Source organism: Perissodus microlepis, chromosome 8 (assembly GCF_051167445.1).
Source record: "Perissodus microlepis isolate ML-2025 ecotype Zambia chromosome 8, ASM5116744v1, whole genome shotgun sequence".
In the NCBI taxonomy this organism is placed as follows: domain Eukaryota; kingdom Metazoa; phylum Chordata; class Actinopteri; order Cichliformes; family Cichlidae; genus Perissodus; species Perissodus microlepis.
This window is the reverse complement of record NC_140468.1, coordinates 27496473-27521819: the sequence shown is the minus strand read 5'-3', so window position 1 is coordinate 27521819 and position 25347 is coordinate 27496473. Positions and strand designations below refer to the sequence as shown.

The following is a 25347-nucleotide window of genomic DNA, read 5'->3' as shown; positions in this document are numbered from 1 at the left end:
AGTCAATCGAAAATAAATGCTTCTCAGCTTAAATGCAGAATCCATAGATTCATGGTAAAATGAATGAAAGAAGAACTCGCCCCAAAAAGCCCTGTGTATCTTACTCCATACACCATCCAACATGTTTATTGTTCATCTGGATGTAGCATCAGTGGGAGAAATCTTTTCATCACTCTTGCAAAGCTGTGATTGCAGCCATTTGGGGATTTTCTTACCTGAATTACCTCCATCCAAAATCCATTTTCTTTCACTTTTGTGGAGCCAGGTCTTGGTGGGCAGCAGCCTAAGCACAGCCACCAAGACCTCACTCTCCCAAGCCACCTCCTCCAACTTATCTAGGGGGACACCGAGGCATCCCGAGATGTAGTCCCTTCACCGTCTCTTGGCCTCGAAACACTTTGCATAGGATGCGCCCTTGTGAGATGCCCATACCACCTTAACTTTTTTCCCGCCTTAGACCTTGTCATACTACATATATAATAACTGAAATAACACTAATAGAAATGAAAAAACAAACACATAAAAGGAATCATATGAACAAGAGAAGCCAAAAGAGAATTTATGGAAATCATCTTGGGAAAGAAACATGTTCATAATTTTGACTGCAAACGCTGCCAGACAGGATTTCTTAAAATAAAAACAAAATAAAAATAACAAACTTTTTGAATGATCTAAGGTTCTTTAGACACTTCCAGTAAGACTGTAGGTTCACAGTGTAATTCACATTTAAAGTGAATTACACTGTGAACCTACAGAACTGCACATAGAAGGGCGATTCTTCCACTGTCTCTGTTTGTAGCAATACAAACCGACAGAAGCATACCACCTAGACTCCTCTACCTGTTTCATACCTGTATGGGTCTCTGTGTCTACTCTGCCTACAACTAAGGCACTACATCCTGGGGCAACCAGAGTGGGAAGGCTTAAGGGAGATCCAACAAGTATTGAACAATATTTTATTACAGTTATTGAAAAATGTGCCAAGAATCATATATAACACATTTATAGGATGCTCGTAAATGACGTGATATTTTTGAAGGATGAATCCATGGTGAGCATCAAATCACATAATGATGTAGAGGATAACTTCTCCCCATTAAACTCCTTCACAGATATTGTGGACTTGTTCACTGGTCTTACGTTGAATATCAGCTGCTTCATGAAGACATGCGACTTTTCTTCCTCAGCAGGTAGACCAGACAGTGAGCAACAAAAGGCCACAGCAGCAAAAAGACGACAGTCTGCCCAGACATGTCAAACGGCCACGACATCTGTTCCTAAGGGGTGGGGGACAAAATCCCACAGCATGTGAGAAAAAAGCCTTGTGACCACATGTATGTTTACATGAGCATGCATGATAGGACAATATTCTTTGATGAGTACAATCAGAGCCTGGTACCTGTTGTGGTGAACACTGCAGGTGTGATCTCAAGTCTGAATTGTGAGCCTGCCACACACAACACAGCAGTAAACTGAAATGACTCCCAAACTTCAGGCATGTAATTTCCTGTAAGCCTGTAATTAAGAGCTTTTATCCTTTACATTTTACGGTAAAGAAAGTACACTTGAAGTGTTGGGACATAGAAAAGCTTACGTGTGTGGCAGCAAGCCTCTCCAACACTTCCAATCTGTCCATCACACTCTTCATGTCCTCTCTGAGCCTCTGAAGAGCCAGGATGATCTGCTGTTGTAGGTGAGCCTCATGCAGCATCTCTGCACCACCTTCTGAACCGTGCCCTCCTCCACGTCCATGCCCACTTCCACCACCTGGGGACCACCCCAGACTTCCCTGTGGAGCACCTGTGGACCATAACACTTCAACTGTCTCTTTATTCATTTATTTATTATAACAATCTTTAGGATAAGATGTTATTTCATTGCAACGATGGGCATTTCATTTATACCTATCGTTACAGCGCAGAAAGCTGCTGCAGGATTCTCCTGAACGACAGGATTCGCCACAACAAAGGTGCATGACCAGACAATACGCCACAAAGCCTGGGCTGCGCAACACATGATAACATTTAGCTGTGTTTTTAACAATAGAACATTTTTAGTAACTAGCTGATAATTCTAGCTCTTCTAGTATAGGCCTTGTTGATAAGTTATTATGTCAATCTATAAAGAGCAGCAGCTTGTATCGCACAAAACTAAATGACTTTGAGCTCGTACTAACTAACAAGAGTGAACTGCATCCAAAGCGCTTTATACAACTTGCATTAATCACCCATTCACGCCCACACGAACCCTTTTTATCTATGTGTAAGTGCTTGCGATCTATGATTCACAAATCTATACTCCAATGGATGCATTGGTGTCTTGCCCCCTGGATCAGGGGGCCACCCAGGGATCTAACACCAACCTTCCGATTAGTAGATGACCTGCTCGATCTCCTGAGCTACAGCCACCCAGTTTATCCAATAATAAATTGAACGCTTTTAGAAATTACATAGCAGCTTACGTTCTCTCCAATCACGCTGAGAAGTTTCTTGCCCAGTGTGCCGACTCCTCCTGTCTGGAGCCATCCCATCCTCTGCTCCTTCTCCACCTTGACCTGCCCCAACCATTCGGCCTTGCTTCTGGCTTTGAGCTGGAGAGGACTCTAGGGGCACGTGGTCATTATAAAAGCTGTCTGACCGGGTCTGTGAGCAGACACAGTTAATTCAGTTAGTTAATGTTTTCTTAAAATTAAAACATTGTGTTATTAACTGGCAGATGTGCCTCATACCTTGACGTTATGGAGCTCCAACGAATCCACTGAATCAGAGAAAATTTCACTTTCTGAATCACTGGTGAGCGGCATAACCTCCAACACTGCAGATTCAGCTGCAAGTACACAATCAAATGTATTCATGTTTGTGTTGGTTTGCTGGGTTTAACAGGCATTTTGCTGGAACCAACATCATGACAGGAAACACATTTTCAGCCCTAATAGAAAAAATAAAAAATCATTTGTGGAATCTTGAAGTGAAAATGGCAAAACAGAACTTGATTCTTCACTTCACTTTATAATACACAGATAATTATTTACATTTATTTAGTATTTAATAAATTCATAGATTTAACTGTCTACACCATCAAGTACAGATTAAAAGCTTTTGTAAGCAGTTGAGACTTTTCTGCTTAAATATGACATAATACACCATACATCGCTCCCTCACTGTTCACTTTTTTAAGACCGAGACCGTGTCAAGTCTAAAGTTTGACTTATTAAAGTCCACAATTTGCACAGCTACATTTTACAACTTTAGCTACAAGGCAGAAGCACTAGTCTGTCATGTCATGTCAGGTCCTTACAACCCGCAACTATTGTATTTAGCCTGTTCAGCACCATTGAGTCCTCCTGTGCATTTCCAGCTACTTTTTCGCCGCAGGTTTTTAATTTCTTAGGAAAAGAATACCAATCATCGCCTCATAATAACAAATAATAATCATAGCATCAATATAAGGATCCACAAATGTCAGCAAATTCCTAGAGGGAGAAACTATTGGAATGGAGGTGAGGAAAAGTACTAGAGGGACAAATATGTTTGCATCCCCGCAAAAAATGACGACAACAATGAACGAGGGGAAAAAAATTGAATAAAAATATTTCAAGTATTTTCTTTTTTTTCAGCTGGCACCACAAATAAAACACCGAAACATGACCACACAATAATTAACACATAATGCACCAGCACTAGCATACATGCTAGGAACAACGTCACTCACTTACGTAGATTACGTCATAAATTCGACAAAGCTTCCCCCCAAAAGTCAAAATTAGGCCAGAGGTATCAAATCCTTACATACCATTACATATGGTACTCCTGACATGCTGACATACAGTAACATACACCCTGAGAATCATGCAGAAGTCACTAGAGGTGTTTTTATTAAAGCTATTTATTTGGTTATGCATTAGGGCCACAGGTTTTCAAAGTAGGGCTGTGCAATATGACCAAAATCTCATATCCCGATATAAAACATTTCTCATCCCAATAACGATATATGTCACAAAATATTGCATTTTCTGTAAATTCTGTGAATCCTGGACAACTCGACTTGAAGTGTTTTCAGCTGGGCTTCATGTATCTGGAGTTGAGTGTTTTGACCAATGCATAAAACTATACAATTTTAGACATAAATTGTAACAGTAAGTATGTAATTAAACTAGTATTTAGTACACAGCGTGCTGCTGGGAAAAGCCTGTTCTAACGTTTGAGTCTAAGGTTTATTTTGAGCACCTGTCGGCTCTTTTTTGCTTCTCATCCGTAAACTCTCTCCACACTCTTTCACGTGATTCTTGCGTAGGTGGTTAAAGAGGTTTGTCGTGTTTGAGTCTGTGGTGGGGACCGGTTTGCGCCATAATTTGCAGATTACAGTTTTCTGGTCCGTGTCAGACTTTTCATAACCAAACCATGTCCATGCTACAGAGGTAGCCACTCGTTTAGAAATAAGATGCTCGATTTGTTTTGACTGGTCCTTCTGTTTGGAGCTAACTGGTTCTGCCTCATCTTCTCTGGCCATGGTGGTATCCTCTGTGCCCCGATGAAAAAATATTGCCGTAAACAGTGTATTTTGCAACACCATGAAACAAATGATAGTGTGTAATTTGAAACGAAGTACTAATGGCTTCCTATCTGAAGCCATTAGTGCTTAATAACTTATTAGATTCTCAGTAGCTGAACCTTTTAACCCAAACCTGTAAGTGTCTCATTACATAGTACGTAATCACTGACCTTCTCTGAGTTTCAGCAGTGACTCTGGAGGTCGGGGCATGTCATCAATGAACAGGTAGAGAGGCTCAAAGTATTTGAAGAGTGAGGCTGTATTCTCATCAATGGGCATGGTGTCAATGACCTACAGGTACATAAGAAAGACTTAGAGATCAGGAGATTCATTACTTCACTGCAAGTCCCTGAGACATTTAAACAGAAGCAGATTTTTGAGTGATCAGTGAGAAAAGACAAATGCTATAAAAATGCCAGTCCATTCTATTAACTCTGGTATGGGACTGTTACTCCTTATTACCAGATAACTAAAGCCAAAGTAGTGGTAACGTCTCAGCTAATTGTTTATTCTTGTATCCAGTTTCAACATACATTGTTTAACCCACATAAAATGAGGGTACCTCTTTAAGAAATGATAGAGGTGAGGAAAGATGGACAGCCTGCCCAATCAATCAGAATAAACAGGCTCCAGTATGTTTCAACCAATGGGAAAGCTGCCTGCTGCTGTGTGTCCCACCCACCTGCTCTGTGTCTGCTGCCCTGTTATGTATGTAGTCTCGTGTTGGCGGGAGGAAAAGAGTGCTGCACTGTGTAACAGTTGCTACTGTGGCTGTTGTAATACAGTGTATCACCAACATGGTGGCAACAAACCCTGCTGCAGATAAGTTCACTGGTTATCAGCTGTCCGAGTTGACAGTAGTTGCAGTGAGTAAACAGGCAGATGCTGCAGTTTTCTGGCGACTTTAAGGAGCTAAATTGTTAGCCCTAGTTAGCTCTAATTTGTTATCAATTGCCTGGAAGTTCATCTCATTCTTCATCCAACAGTAAGGTAAGAGTTCAAAAACAACATATCTTTATTATTATTTACGGTGAAATGTCATATTACTGTTATTAAAGGGTAAAAAACATACCCTGTCACATTATTTAGAACCCCGCATTCTGACTGAGAGACACCATACAATTGTCTTCAAGCATGTTGCACTGAGATCGGTGCACACATACTGTATGTCTCAGTTAGTTTTTGTCTGTTTTGCACTTTATTTTTAAATAACTGCATTCATTTGAATTGTTTTGATAAATAACTGTTGTATATGCAATTACTTTACTTGGATTGCTTGGTAAATTTCAATGTTTTCATGTTGTCTTTGGAAAAGTGTTTATTATGCAATTTTCTTGTCAGTTTGACATAAAGCACCAAATCCTTCCCTTGTAGCAGCTAAAAAAAACAGCTAAACAAAAGCAGGCTGTTTGGGAAGCCTCTAATTAACTACCATCATATATTTGTGTGAATTTGCTTGTTTATATGTATAAAATAAATGTACCTCCTGTGCAACTTTCTTCATCTCGTCCACATAGGCAGCCATGGCGCTCTCACTACTCATTTTTCCCAGTTGGTTCCATGCATCCCTAACACAGATAAACAAATTTTGAGTCACTGGAAGAAATACACTTGACGACAGCATATCAGATGACAATGTGGTTAAAAAAAACACTTATCAAAATGTTTTCTAAATTTGGAATTACAATTATTAGTAACTTTGTAATTAGTAGACAATATTAGTAATTTTAATATCGGCAATTTACTTAACAACATAAAACAAAGAAAGACGTTATTAATCAATTGGACAAAAAAACTTCTAAAATTCAAATTTTAGCAAGATTTTTAATGCGAGACTATTTCCTTTGTTATTTTTAAGTGATCAGACTTGATTACTTGGCTTGTTTTTTTGTTTTTTGTTTTTTTCAAAGTGTGTGTCTGCCACCAAAAACTAACCTGACTACAGCGACTTCCAAGTGCATAAAAAACATATCAGAAAATTGAATTTCTTTTATTATTTCATTTAAAATTGTAAAATTTCATGTACTCCATTTTTATTACATGCAAAATGAAATATTTTAAAGCCACAGCAAGAAGGTCCAGAGTTCAACTCCACCACCTGCCTGGGGCCTTTCTGTGTGGAGTTTACATGTTTTCCCCATGTTAGTGTGGGTTCTCTTTGGGGACTCTGGCTTCCAATCCAAAGACTGGGAAGAAAGCCTTTCTTCCATTAGTGGATACTTGGATCGGATTGGCTCGGCTCGACTTCCATTACAATCGAGTACAACCTTGTGCGTGGTCCTCCACCTGCTGCCTCGCCTGTACGCCAGCCTTTGCCACGGTGAGTGGGTGTCACCCGCCGATCTTCTCACTCTCTCGCCTCTCCGCTCCTTGCTCCTCCACCTGCCACCTCACTCACTAGCGCTACCACCTCGCCGTGGTGCAGAGGCTCCGTCATTCAGCGTTCCTACTGTCACCGCCAAGAGGAGGCAAGGCTCTCACCACCACAGTTCTTCTCATTCAGAGCAGCAACTTCCAGTTGTGAGTGAAACTGACTTTTTCCCTCCTGCTCGCCACAAATTAAGACAGATTAAGACTTCTGTTTGCTCAGCTAAAGAGCCACTGACTGTTTGTTGTAAACCTGGACTGGACTATCAGGTAAATGTTCATCATCAACCTGCTTCCAAAAAAATGCTCCACCATGTCAGTCTGTCATTAAGGACACCTACACCTTTAAATCCGATTATTCCTGTCATTCTGTTTCTATATCCACACCTGTCTCTCAGCCCGTTCCTGCTCCCAAGGGCGGCTTGGGCCCTGCCCTCACCTGTTCCTGTGCCTGCTCCCAGGGCGAGGGCAGCTGAGACCCAACCTGTCCCTGCACCCGTACCTGTTCCTCAGGTAGGGACAGCTAAGGTCCGGCCAATTCTTCCACCTGTTACGGTGCCAAGGGACAGGCGGCCCCGTCCTCAACTTGAGCTCCAGCCACAGCATCCAGAGCCAGCCGAGTGCTCTGCTTCGCCTCAGCCAGAGGTTCCCACACCTGCTGGTCCTGCTCTGTCTCCACCAGAGGGCTATGCCAAGCCACGCCGCCAGTAACCTGCCAAGCTGCTAGAGGCATCCCATCATCTCCGCCGGTCTACAGTGCAGCATCTCTTGTGCTGCCCTCCAGATCAGCACCGGTGCTGCCGCTGGCCAAACAGTCGCCTGCCTGAACTGATTTGTCTCTGCCGCTGGCCATGCGGCCACCCACATGAGCTGATTTGTTTTGGATGTTTTTTACTGACTGCCAAAAAATGAATGTATTTAGTTTTTGCAGTACTGTATGGAATGTCTATGTATAAAGGTCACTACACTTATTTATATTTAAAAGGCAGGACAGTGAGTCAAAGATTGATTTTAACTGGTTGTTTCAACAGAACTTGCCAAATGTAGTGAGGAAAACCCTACATGTGGCAACTTTGGTAAAATAAACATTTTTCAACAGTTTTTGTTTGCTCACAAAAAAATGTTCATGTTATTTAAAGGCTCGGTGTGCACAAGATCTCCTTTATTTGCTGCAAGGCAGTATCTGTATAACCCGATTCTGTTTAATGGAACATTCAACATCATAACTCTGCTATTATTATAGAAGCTTTAAGCAAATTTAAAACGGTAGCTGTAAATGAACAAGCTTCAATTATCCCTGCTCCCCCTGGTGGATACACAGGGGGAGCAAAAAACTCATTTTCCTCCTATCTTTCAGTAATGTGTAATGTTTTGAATCACAGTATTTTCCTTTTAAAAAAAATTAAAAATACAGACATCATGCCTTTGTTCTATAATGTAACATTTGCCCACTCACTATAACTGTGGGCAATTTACAGAAAAAACTCACTTGATTAAAACTGTTAAATCAGAATATCAATCATACAGTAGCTCATATTGGCTCATGATCTATCACAATTCAAATTTTATTGCCCATAAAATGACAAATGTGACCTTGACCTTGAGCAAAATTTTGCCTGAACACCCACATGTTTGTGTACAAAGTTCACTGAAAGTCTTGTATACCCTGTTAATTGATCCTGTAGTAGACACTAACTACTGCACGCTAAGAATCCTGCGGCACAAGCCACAGAATGACTTTTGTTAAAGTGATTCAGATCGACTTGTTTCAGATAGTTTAACAACACTGACTTTTGTTGATTTGGTCTGAGCTTGCCTGGCAGTGATATCTGGTAAAGCAGATTAAAATGTTTACAAATAAACAAATCATTAATGTATAATCAATGCATAACCATCAAAGTGAAATGACCTGATTTATTTATTTATTTATTTGCATCATTTTCATGATGTATCTACCAAGAAATCATTGATTCGTTGTTAAAGTGGGTCCAAATATTTGAAAGGTGCTTAATACAGATAATATAGATTTTAATTAAAAAGAAAAGCTGGTGGATGGAAAATTCGGGTTTTGTATCACTGACCCATTTATACTGTTTAAATAGTAATTCCTTAAAAATTAAATAAAATATTATAATATTTGATATTTTTTGTGGTCGGCAATAATGATTCATATTAAAACAGAAAATTTCAAAATTAAATTTTCACTTTCTTAATTAACTGACACATAATATTGAATTACTGAATTTTTTGGCATGCACATGTGTATACACACACCCACCATTTGTAGCGGCCCACTGGGTCCCAGAAGCCAGGCCGAGGCACTGTACAGGGACCACACACTGCTTGCTTGTACAGACTGTAGAAGCGCAGCATGACCTTATAGGAAGGCCGGTAGGAGCCTACAAAACAGCACAACTATTTGTCAGGTTTATTTCTCCACTCATCAGGACTGGACACCAAACTATACTACATCAATTTATAATCAAGGTCCATTTAAAAAAATACAGCCCTTTTTTATGTGCAGCAATACATACAAAATAGAAAGAAAATGGACAAATGATAAATGCTCTTTGTTAAAATCACTGGTTATCCAGCAGGTAGTACAGACATGGAAAAGTCTTATAATGTGCTGGCTGCTTGTGGTTTATACAGTTAACCCTATTCAGACACTCAATCCTTTCTGCAAATCTGACAGGATCCAAGGCCGACAGATTTTATTTTCCTGTCAGATTAGCAGAAAGGAGTGTGGGAGAGTGACTATGGCTCGGGAGGTCGAGAGTGTTGTCTACCAACTGAAAGGTCAGTGGTTTGATACCCAGCTCCTGCCTGCATGTCAATATATACTTGGAAAAGTGCAAGTGTATGTGTGCAAATGTTAGGTAATAATGCTTGTGCATAGGGAAAAAGCTTGTATGAATGTGTGTGACTGGGTAAATGAGACTTGTAGTAGAAAGCCTTTTGAGTACTTAGTTGAGTAGAAAAGTGCTATTTCAGTAAAAGTACATTTACTATTTACCACATCTAAATTAGTATACGCTTTAAAATATAAATTGTGACATAGTCATAGGAAAAATAAAGTTTACATAGGACTCTGTGTAATCCTACAAAGAATTAAGTACACCACGGAATAAGTCTTGTATTTCTAAAGAAAGAACAGACAAGGTCAAAGTACCTGTAATCCACAGTGATACATTTGGTGAAAACCAAACACATCATATCAGCACAAATACTTAATACTAACTGTCAAGTATAGTGGCAGAGGAGTGATGATATGGGCTTGTTTTGCAAGAGGTCTGCTACCTCAGAGTTTTGGTTACACTTGCCGAGAAACACATAGCAGCGCAGCAGGAAGAGGCCGAGGGCTGCGGTCAGCTGGACTTGATGTACAAGGTAGATACATTTTTTCCTTCTTGCAGAGACTTTTACAATCTGGAAATAGGTTTCCCCTTTGTTTTGCCTTCATATGAGTTCACAAAAATAGTGACCAGGCCAGATTCTTTTCTTTTTGTAATTCTGATATTTTTTTTAAAAAAAAATAGATTATTTGAAATCTAAATTAAGAACTTGTCATTTTCTAAAATGTATTTCTTGGAAAGTTTTTGGAAGAATCTAGGCCTTTATCAGATCATATAATGCAATATGAAGTGATTCCATTCTCTACCCAATTTTTGAATCTGACATCTAATTCTGCTGCATCATGAGTTTCCTTGTGCATTTTTTTTACCAAATCTTTCAGAGTACTGACATCCTTTTCTGGAGTGTAATCAAATATTTCTTCTGGAGACTTCTTCAGTTCCATTTATTTGGTCTATTCTATTCTATTCTATGAACTGGCAAAGCTTCTAGGATGAGAGGTGAAACGTCTTCAAGGAAACTTAAACAAGTCCAGACACTTTTCTTTCCAAGCTCCTCAGATTGTAGGAATTGCCTAATAATTGATGCTTCAATTTTAAATATGATCAACCTAACTCTATTAATCGGCTACTTGCCTTCCAACTGGCAGTAGTTAAAAAGCGATTACTTGATCCAGCTGCCAGCCTTCCTTTATCTCAAAAATTCTTGAATGTAGTTGTAAAACACCTAACTTATTTACAGAGGAATGATTTATTAATTTATTAAGTTTCAGACAGGTTTCAAAGCTCATCACAGCACAGAAACAGCTTAGTGACGGTAACAAATGATCTTATAAGTTCTGAAAGTGGACTCTATGTGTTTGTTCTGCTAGAGCACAGTGCAGCGTTAAGTAATGCTGATGACAATATTTTATTACAGCAATCAGAGAATGCTGTTGGTACTAAAGGTACTGCGCTGCATTAATGAACTCAAATTTGTTCATGTAAATGGAGAGTCCTCTTCAAGCACTTAGATTAATTATGGAGTTCCACAGGGTTCAGTGCTAGAACCAATTCTGTTTACTTATGCATGCTTCCCATAGGTAGTTTTATTTGAAGGCATTGCAAACATGTTAAATGCTATGCAGATAGCAGTTTTATCTATCCATGAAGCCAGATAACAAAAAGCAATTAGTTAAACTACGGGAATGTCTTAAAGACACAAAGACTTGGATGACCTCTAATTTTCTGCATCTAAATTCGGATAAAATTGAGGTTATTGTACTCGGCCCTAAAACTCTTAGAAATATGGTATCTAACCAGATTCTTACTCTGGATGGCATTACCTTGGCCTCCAGTAACACTGTGAGGAACCTTGGAGTCATTTTTGACCAGGACATGTCCTTCAGTGCACATATTAAACAAATATGTAAGACTGCTTTCTTCCATTTGTGCAACATCTCTAAAGTTAGAAATATCCTGTCAAAATGATAATAAAGAATTAGTTCATGCATTTATTACTTCTAGGCTGGACTATCACCACATTCACGTCACTTATTCACGAGGAGTCACCAAGGCAGGTGGACATGAGGGGGAGGGAATTTGAAAAGACATTTAAGGAAATATTTAGTCAACTTCTATGCAAAATGTGTTCAACTGAATTTTACAGAATGAACACTGTCCTCCCCCATGTAATTAATTCTATTATACTGTGTTAAGAGCGGCACTAAGTGTAGTTCATATAAAACTATCTCAAAAAATGATTTACTATCAAAAATTCATCCAATAGTGAATCCATTTGAAACTTTTGCAAAACTATAAACTTTTTAAACTGGTGCTGTGAAACTTTTTTTCTTTTAAATGAGCGCAGGTGAAACTATTTATGAGACTTTTTTGGGAAAATGAGAAATACTGAGAGTATGACAAAAAAGATGCACACGACAAATATGAAACTCGGGTAAATCTCTACTGAGCACGTGCTCTGTGGAGGCAGAACACTCGGAATTCTCCTTTTGGATCTCTAGTCAAGGATCTTGGATCATGTGTTTCTGGTACAGTTCATTCCTAAAAATAAAATAACTACATATATGCTATTGTAACAGTAGTTACACAATATATGTGATTGCTCAACCACCCTCAATTACGTGGAACCAGTAATGACTGAAAGATTCCATGTACCGTTTTTGGGGAGTTTTTGGATGACATCCACTGCAGCCTGAAAGCGTTTCTGGTGATCAACCACAGGCTCTGTCATGGCTGGGACTGGTATGACACAGGAAGCATGAGTGGAGCTGTAGCTGAGGGAGAATATATACACAGATGTGGAAGTAAAAGTATAAGGAAAAATAAGTTATGAGAGTGAGTCAAATCCAATATCAACAAAATATACCGTAAGTCAAATTAATCTGTGACTCTCTGGGCATTTTTTATTTTGGGGGGTAAATTAATTCAGTTACTAATAGGTAATTAGGTCATAATTAATTAATGCTGGCTATTAATGTAATGTTTATATTTGCCTTGACCCCTTAGCATGAGTGAACACTAGTCACTGATTATAATCACAATGCCCCCTCTCTGCTCCAATGGTTATTGGAATAAAGTATTGTTACTCATACAATGCGCAAAATCACTGGATGAGAGCACTGACAGGACCAGTGGTGAAATGTAGATTAGAGCATTTACTGTACTTGTACTTTATTTAAGTTTAAAGTTTCGGTCACATACATGCGTCACTCGTAACTTAGTAACTACTTTTAATGCTGTTTAACTTGGTAATGCATTTGCTGGAATTTTCTGATAAATATCTATTTCGTTTGATATGTAGACAGCGATATACAGTGCTGCTACAGTGAACTTTGGCTGCAAGCGAGCTTAGTATGAGTTAGCTGTCTTACCTTACTGACTACGTCCTGCCGCTATCCATGATCACACCGAAGAAAGACAGCTCGGCAACCTCGGCCAAAGGAGTGACAGAGCTGGCAACAAGACGAAGCTTGCTATATCTTGGTCTACGCTGACGGTAACGTTTGTTTACAAAACTGCTCACTAGCCACCTGCCACAGGGCGGACCTACAGTCAACTGCAGCTACTCACCAGTCTGCGCTTTACACAAATAACTTCCGTGTCAAATCACGTGACAATGAGGGCGTCCTCTTTTCCTACTGCCTGGTAGCTCCATACTGAATATGGGCATACTGGACATCCTTTGTCCAATAGATCCACTATCCCTCCACTTCACTAAACCATGCTTCTCTAAATTTGTATCCAAACCGCGGAAATCCAACCTGAGCTATCCCAGTGACATACCTATTTCTTTTCTTGTCCATCCTGGTCACTCTCAATGAAAATCTCTGCTTCCACCCCTTTTTTAGCACCATCATCTCCAATAATAATATAGTAATAATAGTTATTATTATTACTATATTAGTAATAGTAAAACTATTAAAACTATATACTATTAAAACTAGTATATATATATATATATATATATATATATATGAATTCTGACAGTAAATGCTGCCCATACATATTAATGTATGGCACGATAATAATAATAATAATAATAATAATAATAATAATAATAATAATAATAATAATAATAATAATAATAATAATGTCAATTTCAAAGGAACATGTTATGACAAACTTTTTCTTTACTTGATTATATTTGAATGATAATAGTTACTTTACTTAAATGGGACTGATGTTTACAGGCTTCAGTTGGTAAAATCTGAGTTCTCTACCATCACTTCTTCCACTGTGGATGGGATTAATCAACATGGACACACAAAGTGAACTAATCCTGCTCTATAACCGTTTATGAAACAAAGTAATCAATAAACCAAAAGATTTTTTTTATTGTGGTTAGCATTGTTTAAAACATTATCCTGCAATTACGAAATTAGTCTAGGAGGCATCAATTTGCATCCATCACTTTCATGTATTGCAGTCAACGCGGGACATGCAGCCCGATTTGTGGATTAATTATTATACAATAGCCCTCCGCTGCCCTAACAGAGGACTATGTTAAGGATCAGCCCTAAAGCTGATCCTTAACATCAGTGAATGCATCACTTGTACCGTGGTCCCTTTTAAAACTGGATCTTAGTAGATGGGGCGGACGAGGAAATCTCACATTTCACGTCTGTCCACGGTCTATAATCCGTTTAAATAATTTTTGCTGTTAACTTCACGAAGACATCCCCGGAAATATCGACGTGTGCTTTCAAAACAAAGGCATAATAAGGTCCAAATCACAGATTTAGGTTAAAAGCTTCAAAAAATATTATTTCTGGTAAGGTGTGATAATACATGGGAAATACAAATAAATAACTAATGTGGCATCGTGATTAGGAAACGTTCACCTTGCAGTTCTGATCAATTTAAAATAATGCTTCGATTATTTAGTTAATCATGATGAATCTGCAATAATGTGTCTCAGTAGCTTTCTTAGTAGAATACAACATGACAAAACATGCCAAAACATTTGCATGTTCTCCCGCCTCCTCCACTCCCAACGCTGAATTTGGAAATTGATGGATAAATGGGTGCAGATATATTCTGTTAAGCAATACAATAAGAAAGAACTGAACTGACTCTGTCTATCTTCCTGTTTAAAGGTAGTTCTTGTATCGCACCATCACCAAGTGCTATCCATGGCGAATTTGGTGATGGCTGTTGTTCTCTTTCTAATATTACAGTGACATTAGCTCACAAACTGGAAAAAGACACAACTGTTGCTGTGAAGTAATGCTATAATATATTAAATAAATAAAATATGACAATAAAAATTAATTGATGTTCAAATAAAAATTACTAAATCTTGTAGACACAAGCAGAGAATGACAAGCAGAGAATGGTTATACAAGGTCGTAATTATGCCTCTGTCTACACTATTTTTATTTTTATTGTACCCGAATTAAAAAAAAATACTCCAAGAGACTACGTGGGTCCAGAAGTCGTCTTTTATAAATATAAATAAATAACATGAAACAGGTAGGTCTACCCTGTTTGCGCGTCGCAAAGTTTTTATTTTGAAAATCATCCAGGAAGAGATGCTTTACAATCCAACCACAATGACATTGCAAAGGTTTGTCTTGTCTCTTGTTTTCCTCCGGCAGGATAAAACCATGAGGAGCACTCTGCTCTGTGATTTGTATACACTGTCTTGACAGCCGAGCCAGTAGACTGTCAACTTCCTACCTCGGTCACACACACAACGCAGGATACGGTTGCAGGGACGGAGGGAGGCACGGAGAGCTAAATAAAGCGCATCCTCTTTACAGTATGTTGGGCAACAGAAAGAAAGCAATCCCCCAGGTCAAGAACGGAGCCGGGACGTCCGAATTAAAGGCCATTGATCCTCTGCGGAATCTGGGTGAGAGTTTTTGTTACAGCAGTCTGTGCGTTTATTATGCTCTGTATTTTTACTGAAAGAGTACCGGTATCTCCCCCACTCCCTCCGACTGAGAAAATGGCTTTGCTAGACGTTAACCCTGCTTTAACCCGTTAACCCTGCTTCACATTCAGATTGCAGTGCTTGAAAGTACATTTGCTTTGCTCCCTAGTACAAATTGAGGTACTTGAGGTATACTATTCCACGCTGCTCTAGTTTATCCAGATAGTAAAATTACTGAAATTACCGTATTCCAGTGAGCCGATAATTAACTTAAAAATATTTTCCTGACTTATTCAAATCCAGTTAAAAAATAAGGAGGTGACTCTGTTGTTATAGCTGTACAGTTTTCACATTTAAATATGTGCCACTGAATCAAGCAACATAAACTGAGCCCGAAAAATGTATCATAGTACCTGACATGATCCCACTTCTTTCATTGTCTCCTAATCTTATATACTATTTAGTATATGTTAATATAGTATGTATATTGATTGTCCCTTAATGGGTTTGTAGAGATAACATGTTTTGTGAAAAAAAAGTTAGGCCAGTTGAGAATTTTAGGGGCAACTTGGAGTAAAATTGTGCATTCTCACTTCTATGATTTTTCATTTATTTTTTTATTTTTTTTTCAAACAAAAAATTTGGATCCCAGGGTAATACAACTTTAGCCACCCATGTGCTATAGCTCGGTATTTACCGCCTTTTTTTTAAAAAATGGATTAAATTCATTTTTCACCTTAGAATTCTACACTAAAAACCCAAAATATAGCATGTACATAAGTATTTGTGATGCATCCTGTGTCATCATGTGTCTGATGTTTCTACAACTTGACTAGAGTCCACCCGTCGTGTGTCCAATTCAATTCAATTCAATTCAGTTTTATTTCTATAGAGCCAAATTACAACAACAGGTTGCCTCAAGGTGCGTTATAATGTAAGGTTAAGATCCTACAATAATACAGAGAAAACAGAGAAACCCCCAACAATTATATGACCCCTATGAGCAAGCATTTTGGCAACAATGGGAAGGGAAAAATTCCCTTTTAATAGGAAGAAACCTGCAGCAGAACCAAGTTGAGAAAGGAGTGGCCATATGTCACAACCATTTAAGGGGATGGAGTTCACTGGACATGATTTGGAAAGGCAGCTCTCTAATATAAGGTCCCGTAGTTGACGGCAGATTTCAGAGGACAAATTAAGCTGTGAAGACAAGGACTTGTCTGTAGACCTCCAAGACTGGATTATATTACATTGAAGGTTCCAGTAATCACAGGGGCCTCCATCATCCATAAATGGAAGAAGCATCACCAAGACACTTCCTGTATCTGCCACCCAGCCATTCTGAGCAGTCAGGGTAGAAAGGCCTTAGTCATGCCTTTTTTTGAAACTATGGCTCATGTGATGAAGCACATGGATGATAGTTGGTCAAGAAACCTGGAATAACTCCCAGTACATTTTAAATACCTGGGACTCTGCACAATTTGGTTTTAAAATTGAAGAAGCTTCTCTGATGAGATGTGAAATCTCTTCACTTAAAGAGAAACTTAAAGAAGTCCAGGTGTGCCAAACTTTTATCATCATCAAGAATTGCAATAAGCAAAGGCTGTGCATATTTATGCCTGTATTATATTTTTAGTTTTTTGTTATACATTTCCAAGAATTTAAAGAAAACATTTCACTGTCATTATAGGGTATTGGGTATATAATTTTGAGGTGAAAAATTTATTTAATCCATGTTAGAATAAGGCTAACACATCAACATGTGGAACGAGTGAAGTCGCTGTGAATAACTTCCAGATGTGCCGTATGCTTACGTCTAGACAAAATTTTAGGAGGTCGAGTTTGAGAAAATCCCCTTGAAAGAAGCTCCAGAATAACAAAAACATTATAATTAAGTTCAATATATTAAAAATAGTTGTATTAGTGGCTGTATGTGGTCAACAACTGGGTCTCCAGTAAAATAAAGAACATTCAATTCAATTGTATTTCAGCAGGGTTTATTATATGTTTTCACTATGAACTGAAGTGCTATATAATAAACTAAAATAGAATAAAATAAAATAATGTTCTTTTACATTCAAAATGAAATAAAGAACTCTTGAAAGAGTTGTCTTACATATAAAGTCCTTAATTTTAAAAAAGAAAAAGTCTAGTTTGGAACGTTGCTTTGAAAAAATGACCTGATTGGCTGAGTGACATCACATTGAATGACTTACAATCCATGTGACTGGTCTATGTTTGCTGTGTGCACACACTGACTGCCAAAAAACGAAAATATCAGTACAGATTAAAATAACCATGCTGTACATGCATACAAGAAAACTTGTACCAAGAATCAAATCTAATGGGTCCATACAGAATAGTGTTTGGATCCGGATTCAGACTGCAGTCCACCTTTTGGGCTCTAGGCTAATCACCATACACTTACGTCACTGAAAGGTTCCTTCCGTGCCGTAGAGTTCATGAAATTCTACAAAAGAACCCACAAACGGGATACCAAGAATTTTGACAGTTTGTACTTTCAAGTATTGACATACAAAACGGAGAGAACTATGTCCAAGTTATAAGAACTAACCCTACAAGGATTGCTCGTGGCCTGGTGCAAAATTACAGCTCTGCACACATATTTTTTTTTATAATGAATAACTGTATAATAAAGAATCTCCTCTAGCAGAATTACATATCCATTCAGCTATGAGGCACATTTCTAGAGGTGTTACTTTTTTGGGGGGGCCCAAGTTTATAATGGCTCCAAATGTTGTCTTTATAGTTTTTCCTTCCATTTTTCTCTGTCCACCCACCCAAGATATATTTCAATTACAGTGCACCCTCATGAGCAGCTGTGGTGTGGCAGATGTATACACACTAGCCTCTAATTTTAACTCTGATCTCTTTTTCCTCTCTTTATGCCCTCCCTGTTCTTTCTTCAGCCTATCCCAGTGCTACTGAATTTGAATCGTATTATAATTAGGTGTATGCTCACTGCTATTTTATACACACCCAAATACAGTATATAAATATAGTGTATATAACATAATTTTAATCGACCATCATTTTGTCTCTATGCTTTCTAGGAGTGCAACATGATGAAGATGTGAGGCAGATGCTGCAGGGCTCTAGTATGGTGAAGGTATCAATAATTATAAACCATCTGTAGCGGTTAGAAGTAGTTTGTGAATGCTATATATTACATGTATTGTAACATATTAAATCATTACATGGGAAGGTTCGCTCGCCTCGCTGGCAGAAGCGTCGGATTCTGAAGTTGCTGGAAGATGGTGTCACCGTTTGGTGTCAATCATACAAAACATCCAGCCGGGCCAAGGAACAACAATCCTGTAAGTTTTTGTACTATGTTGTATGCAGCATCACACTACTGACACTAAATGAATTTGAATTGTCAGTTGTAAATGAAATATTAAACTATAACAAGTTGTAGTCCACACTGTTACATGATCACAGAATAAATAAATGATTATTTTCATATAACATATATTATACAGTGCTGATGATTATAAAACACAAAGATCATCAAACAAATTCTATTGTAAGACAAAGATAAGCCGAGTAAATACAAAATAAAGTTTTTAAATCATTTAATTTATTAATGGAAAAAAAGCCATCCAAACCTGTCTGTACCTGTCTGAAAAAGTAATTGTCCCCCAAACCTAATAACTTTTTGTGCGCTCCTTGACAACAGAAACCACAATCAAGTATTTGGAATAACTGGGAATGACTATTTCACACAGTTGTGGAGAAATTTTGACTTACTCTTATGTGCAAAATGTTTTTAATTCTGTTATGTTGGAAATGTTTGAACACGGAGGACCTGTTTAAGGTCAGGCCATAGCATCTCAGTCTTAATTTGAGTCCAGACATTGACTTGGCCACTCCAAAACCTTCATTTTGAGTTTTTTTAAGCCAGAAGTGGAGTTCTCAGTGTGTTTGTCAGTGGGGCTCAGCAGTGCATACACATACGCATGGTTATTTTAATCTGTACTGCAAATTGTGCATACAAACTTTTCAAACACAAATCTGTGATTTATCAATATCTTATCTTTGTCTAAATGTATTTGATGATCTGAAATGTGTAAGTGTTAGAAATATGCAAAAACTAGGAAATCAGTAAGGGGGCAAATACTTTGTAATGGCACTTAATGTAGTGCTTTGATGCTCTTAGCGAAACACTAACAGCACTGTTATAAATTCACAAACGCGCTCATTCAGAACTTTATTGCATGGCTTTTTATCTATTACACACACTCCAGTGGACGTTTCAGGGGCAATTTGGGTTCACTATCTTGTCCAGGAACAATATGATATGTTGTCTAAAGAAACAGGAATTGAGCCATTGATACTTTGATAAATAATCACACCTGCTTCTTTTTAAAGATCACTAATGTGTGAGCCGAAAATATGTCTCAAGTTTTGGTCATGATGTAATCATCATCAATAGATCATGGCCTGTGGTAGAAAGATGTTTTTCTCCAATTTTTAAATTCATCTAATACTTAAATAAATAATCTAAAGAAAAATCATGGTCTAATTATTTGTTAACAGTGAAGTAAAGTTTAATTACCTATACATTTTTCTGTTTATTGATCATTGTTATTATAAAGGGTTACTATGCAGACATGCTGACCAACATCATTATGTTTAGCTAAAGTGATTAAAGTAACTAGATTAGCTCATATGAAAAGAGAACTATAACATTACATATAACCTATGTAATACACTGTAGCCTTTCCTTCTGGAGAACAAGTGGCTGCTCAGTGGTGGCTGGGTGTGTAAGGTAAAATGTCCATGTACTGTATCTATTTTTGATCATTTTAAATACAGTTTGCTGCTCTGTACTTTGTACTCCCTCCTTCACTATCTGAGGGTCACACATGTTGCCCTGATTATAGAGCTCATCTATTTTGAGCATAAGATCCTTTCTCTAGTTCAAATAGTGGGATTGCAAAACATATGGCGGGAGTCCGCCTTGGAGCCTGTGGGTTTGATGCTGTGTAGTTAACATATGACTCAGCCACTCCCAAGTACAGTACAGGGCCTTTAATTGGCACTGGATTTGGTGTGCCAGTTCTGTGGTTTACTCCTGATATCCAAGATCATTACAGAGATGGTTTTCCTCTAGTATGTTACACTTCTAAATAAGATTCATTCCATCCCCACATTGAAGCTAAATCTTTGTACTCTTCATTCCATAATCTTCTCAGATGTATTTCAAAAAACTTGTAGATGGTTGTAATTGGACTTGACATGTGGAAATAAAAAAAGCTTGTTAGACACAAACAAGTGTCTTACTAAAACAAACATAGAGTCCAAAAGCTGGAAAAGAAAGGCCTACGTGCAGAATCAAGAGGCAGAGGAGACCAAAGGGAAAGGAAAATATGTTCAGAGAGCTGGTCCAAAGGTGATGCAAGGTACAAAGACAGTCCTGTGGGTTGGCCTGGCTGCAGGGCAAAGCAGAGAAGCAGTTTTATGGGTTTACCCAAATGAAGAGAGACAGTTCTCGGAGTGAGCCCGGGGGCCAGCAATGGCCGAGGAGGTGTCCAGTAGGCCTGTTATGGCAGTCGGTGGCCAGTGATGACAGCCAGCAATACCCAGGTTGGAGACCCTTTGGAGGGGGGTGAATGGCAGCTGGTGATAAAGGTCATGATCATTCAGGGGGGTTGGGAGGAGGCTGACAGTGGCAGAGGAGACCCCTCCAAAAGCTTGGTTGGAGCCCATTATCAATGATAGGGATGAGAGTCCCCTAGAGGCAGAGCCCATTTTGAGACTGGGCTGTGATGGGGGCTGGCAATGGCACCAGCATCATCAGCATGGGATTTGCTGGCCTTCAGCCCACAGACTTTTAACAGCTGTAGATCCAAAAATCTAGGTAGGAATTCCAAAAAGCTTCCTAAATTCCTCCTTCAGGTCCTTGGAAAGGATTGCTATATCTTCTGCATCCATGTTCTGGTTGCCTTGTTCTGTCATCTTAGTGAAGTGTAGAATGTTAGAACCCACATCCAAAATGTGACAGGACAAGGTTCAAAACATAATAAGAGCCATTTGGTTGAAAAAGACGGAAAAGGTCTATAAATGCAGAGACAAACAGTAAACAGAAATACATGAAACAAAATCCAAAATAACAGGGAAATACATAAGCAGGCAACAGTATGATACAGTCAGCTTAAAGTGAAAGACAGGTTATACACACATCGGAGCACATTGAGGGCTAAATTAGGAAAACAGATCGGTGAGAAGAAAGCAGTGAAACTAAACAGTGATAGGGGAAGTAAAACTATAAGCACAACACAGAAGGCAAAAGACTTCCAAATTAAAACAGGAAGTTACTAACCACAGAGACAAAGGTGTGGTAACAGTACATAAGAGGAAACTAAGGAAACCAGAATAAGCAAAGAACCAAATTCTAAAGAACAAACAAACCAAGAACTGGGTGGAAAACCTAATAGTGTCATGGTCCTGGGTCTTCGAGCTTGGTTCTGGATGTGCTCATTTCTTTGAAATTACAAAAGAGTTGTCTCTGTATATATTATTCTCTTGTGCTTCTGAGTTTAGTTATAGTCTCGTGTGTGTTATGTTCTGCTTTGCCTTCCTTGCTTTGTTAGTGGATTCTGCTCAGCTGTGTTCTCCAGGTGTTTCACCTTTACCCATATCTCATGGGTATTTAAGCCCTCTGTTTCCTTCTGTCACTTGTTGTGATCTTCCTATAGCTGTGTGCCCTGTCTATTTCTCAGTGTAGTTCTCTAGCTAATGTTCACCAGTATCTGCTTACTTAAGTTCTTTGCATTTTAGTTTCCTGCATGTCGAGGAATAAAGCTGCCTTTTGAGTTCAGTTCTGTTTCTGAGTCCTGCATATTGGGTCCAATTCTCTGCTCACTACACAATGTATCATAACAAATAATAAACAAAGATAAAAGAAAAAAATCTTAAAACTCTCTGTCAGGACCATAACAATCACAAGGTGTGAATATATTTGAATAATTCTTTGCTCACTTTATTTCTTTCTTCATCCTCCAGTCTCCATCATGGAAGTGGAGTGTGTGCACGAAGGTTGCCAGTCAGAAACATTGCGGCAGATGGTTGGCTCAGTACCTGAAAACCAGTGTTTAACAGTGGTCTTCAAAGGGTCTCGTAAAAGCCTGGATCTCCTCTGCCAAAGCCAAGAAGAAGCTCAGTGCTGGGCCCGTGGCATCCGTACCCTGCAGGAGAGGATGGACAACATGACCCAGAAGGAGAAACTTGACCAATATCCTTGATTTTTGTGGGGGTGGACATATATCCCTGTTCATTTGGATTTATAGAAGCACTGCTTTGTGTACATTTAATAATAATAATTATTATTATTTAATAATAATTTGTTGACCACTGGGAACCAAGAGATCCAAACTAGAGAGTTAGCACTGTAAGAGGTAACCACTGAAACTTCATGTTAAAATACACCACATGGCTCACCAGTGCTTCCTTGACAGTGTCACCTGGATTCATGCTTATATGAGTCGGGCTGACCGAAACCGTGACGACAAGATGAGCTACGATGAGGTTCAGATGCTGCTGCAGATGATCAATATTGACTTGAATGACCAGTATGCTCGCAGCCTCTTCCAGGTAGCAGAACACACTGCTTAATTTAAGTAATTAAAGTCAATCATTTAAATTAAAGCCAACTTTTAGGGGTTTATAGCCATTCTGTCTGGAGTATTGATTTCCCCTCTTGGCGCGCAGTGTGGGTTTTTCAGTTTCCTTCACTGTCATATTTACATATTGTATACAAATGGTGATGACTTTATTTGGTTAGTACTCAGAGCTTGTGACCATAGGAAAGGGTAGGAACGTAGACTCACCAGTAAATTGACACCTTCACATTTACGCTCAGCTCTCTCTTTATTACAGTGGACTGGCATGTAGTCGTCTGTTGATCTCATATTCCGCACTCCTCTCACTTGTGAACAAAATCCTGAATGTCGCCCATAGACATTGCCTGATGAGTGCTAATGACTAAATAGAGTCACCTGTGTGTAATCTAATGTCAGTACAAATACAGCTGCTCTGTGACGGCCTCAGAGGTTGTCTAAGAGAATACTGGGAGCAACAACACCATGAAGTCCAATGAACACACCAGACAGGTCAGGGATAAAGTTATTGAGAAATTTAAAGCAGGCTTAGGCTACAAAAAGATTTCCCAAGCCTTGAACATCCCACGGAGCACTGTTCAAGCGATCATTCAGAAATGGAAGGAGTATGGCACAACTGTAAACCTACCAAGACAAGGCCGTCCACCTAAACTCACAGGCCGAACAAGGAGAGCGCTGATCAGAAATGCAGCCAAGAGGCCCATGGTGACTCTGGACGAGCTGCAGAGATCTACAGCTCAGGTGGGGGAATCTGTCCATAGGACAACTATTAGTCGTGCACTGCACAAAGTTGGCCTTTATGGAAGAGTGGCAAGAAGAAAGCCATTGTTAACAGAAAACCATAAGAAGTCCCGTTTGCAGTTTGCCACAAGCCATGTGGGGGACACAGCAAACATGTGGAAGAAGCTGCTCTGGTCAGATGAGACCAACATGGAACTTTTTGGCCAAAATGCAAAATGTTATGTGTGGTGTAAAACTAACACTGCACATCACTCTGAACACACCATCCCCACTGTCAGATATGGTGGTGGCAGCATCATGCTCTGGGGGTGCTTCTCTTCAGCAGGGACAGGGAAGCTGGTCAGAGTTGATGGGAAGATGGATGGAGCCAAATACAGGGCAATCTTGGAAGAAAACCTCTTGGAGTCTGCAAAAGACTTGAGACTGGGGCGGAGGTTCCCCTTCCAGCAGGACAACGACCCCAAACATAAAGCCGGGGCAACGATGGAATGGTTTAAAACAAAACATATCCATGTGTTAGAATGGCCCAGTCAAAGTCCAGATCTAAACCCAATCGAGAATCTGTGGCAAGATCTGAAAACTGCTGTTCACAAACGCTGTCCATCTAATCTGACTGAGCTGGAGCTGTTTTGCAAAGAAGAATGGGCAAGGATTTCTAGATGTGCAAAGCTGGTAGAGACAGACCCTAAAAGACTGGCAGCTGTAATTGCAGCAAAAGGTGGTTCTACAAAGTATTGACTCAGGGGGCTGAATAATTACGCACACCCCACTTTGCAGTTATTTATTTGTAAAAAATGTTTGGAATCATGTATGATTTTCGTTCCACTTCTCACGTGTGCACCACTTTGTATTGGTCTTTCACGTGGAATTCCGATAAAATTGATTCATGTTTGTGGCTGTAATGTGACAAAATGTTCAAGGGGGCCGAATACTTTTGCAAGCCACTGTAGACTCCTCAATTTGGGTTAGTTATTCATCCCACACTTGGAGTGTGCATATGGCGGGGGTGTTGCCTCTGGCTCCGCTGCAGTGTGGGGGTGGTTAAGTGGGCTCGAGGGGCAGTGCCAGGGTGGCTGGCAGGGCAGCTGCTGCCACTCAGTAATCAGACTGTCCCTATTTCAGTGACGCAGGGGCTCAAGAGAGGAGCTGAGTGTGGAGTGGAGAAGCAGCTGAAAAGCTGACTCAGGAAAAAGGATAATGTATTGTTAATAACACCATAAAACTGTCACCTGAGGCTACGTGGGGTCCATTCATTTCACAGTGGTGGTCCCGCAGTCTGCGGCACCTGTGCAGCTGCTGCACCTACTTGGCAGAT

At 39.3% G+C, this 25347-nt stretch overlaps 3 protein-coding genes across 4 annotated transcripts in view; 2 read left to right on the top strand and 1 right to left on the bottom strand.

Annotated features, from left to right (window-relative positions):
• Window positions 1-942: 942 nt before the first annotated feature.
• Window positions 943-13382, bottom strand: acbd4 (acyl-CoA binding domain containing 4). Of its 2 annotated transcripts, none has more exons than XM_084938475.1 (10): window positions 13145-13382; window positions 12429-12547; window positions 9197-9317; window positions 6035-6119; window positions 4722-4842; window positions 2729-2826; window positions 2462-2642; window positions 1595-1800; window positions 1400-1447; window positions 943-1271 (listed from the first exon to the last, which is right to left on the bottom strand). In XM_084938475.1, exons 2-10 carry the CDS (start codon window positions 12502-12504, stop codon window positions 1158-1160), a joined length of 1050 nt encoding a protein of 349 aa, XP_084794601.1. In that variant the 5' UTR covers window positions 12505-12547; window positions 13145-13382; the 3' UTR covers window positions 943-1157. The 2 variants fall into 2 exon arrangements, with proteins under 2 accessions (XP_084794601.1, XP_084794600.1); XM_084938474.1 differs by having other exon boundaries at window positions 943-1277; window positions 13145-13381.
• On the top strand, window positions 5219-8016 carry LOC146382139 (uncharacterized). The gene is made up of 2 exons (XM_084938476.1): window positions 5219-5541; window positions 6615-8016. Exon 2 carries the CDS (start codon window positions 6691-6693, stop codon window positions 7627-7629), a length of 939 nt encoding a protein of 312 aa, XP_084794602.1. The 5' UTR covers window positions 5219-5541; window positions 6615-6690; the 3' UTR covers window positions 7630-8016.
• Window positions 13383-15307: 1925 nt separating the features above from the next.
• The window catches only part of LOC146382137 (1-phosphatidylinositol 4,5-bisphosphate phosphodiesterase delta-3-A-like), a 34356-nt gene continuing 24316 nt past the window's right edge, over window positions 15308-25347 (top strand). Inside the window, exons 1-5 of the mRNA XM_084938465.1 lie at window positions 15308-15627; window positions 18723-18778; window positions 18875-18986; window positions 22678-22906; window positions 23136-23265. Coding sequence (XP_084794591.1) covers window positions 15537-15627; window positions 18723-18778; window positions 18875-18986; window positions 22678-22906; window positions 23136-23265 — 618 coding nt within the window. The 5' untranslated portion in view covers window positions 15308-15536. The remainder of the gene's footprint in view (window positions 15628-18722; window positions 18779-18874; window positions 18987-22677; window positions 22907-23135; window positions 23266-25347) is intronic.

Excerpts from the sequence above, each read along its gene's own strand:
- LOC146382139 (XM_084938476.1), top strand. The coding sequence starts at position 6,691 with ATGTTAGTGTGGGTTCTCTTTGGGGACTCTGGCTTCCAATCCAAAGAC.
- acbd4 (XM_084938474.1), bottom strand. The coding sequence starts at position 12,504 with ATGACAGAGCCTGTGGTTGATCACCAGAAACGCTTTCAGGCTGCAGTG. Across the intron at positions 2,643-2,728 it reads TGGAGCTCCATAACGTCAAG|ACCCGGTCAGACAGCTTTTA; the intron begins GTATGAGGCACA and ends GTCTGCTCACAG. Across the intron at positions 1,278-1,399 it reads TGCAGTGTTCACCACAACAG|GAACAGATGTCGTGGCCGTT; the intron begins GTACCAGGCTCT and ends CCCACCCCTTAG.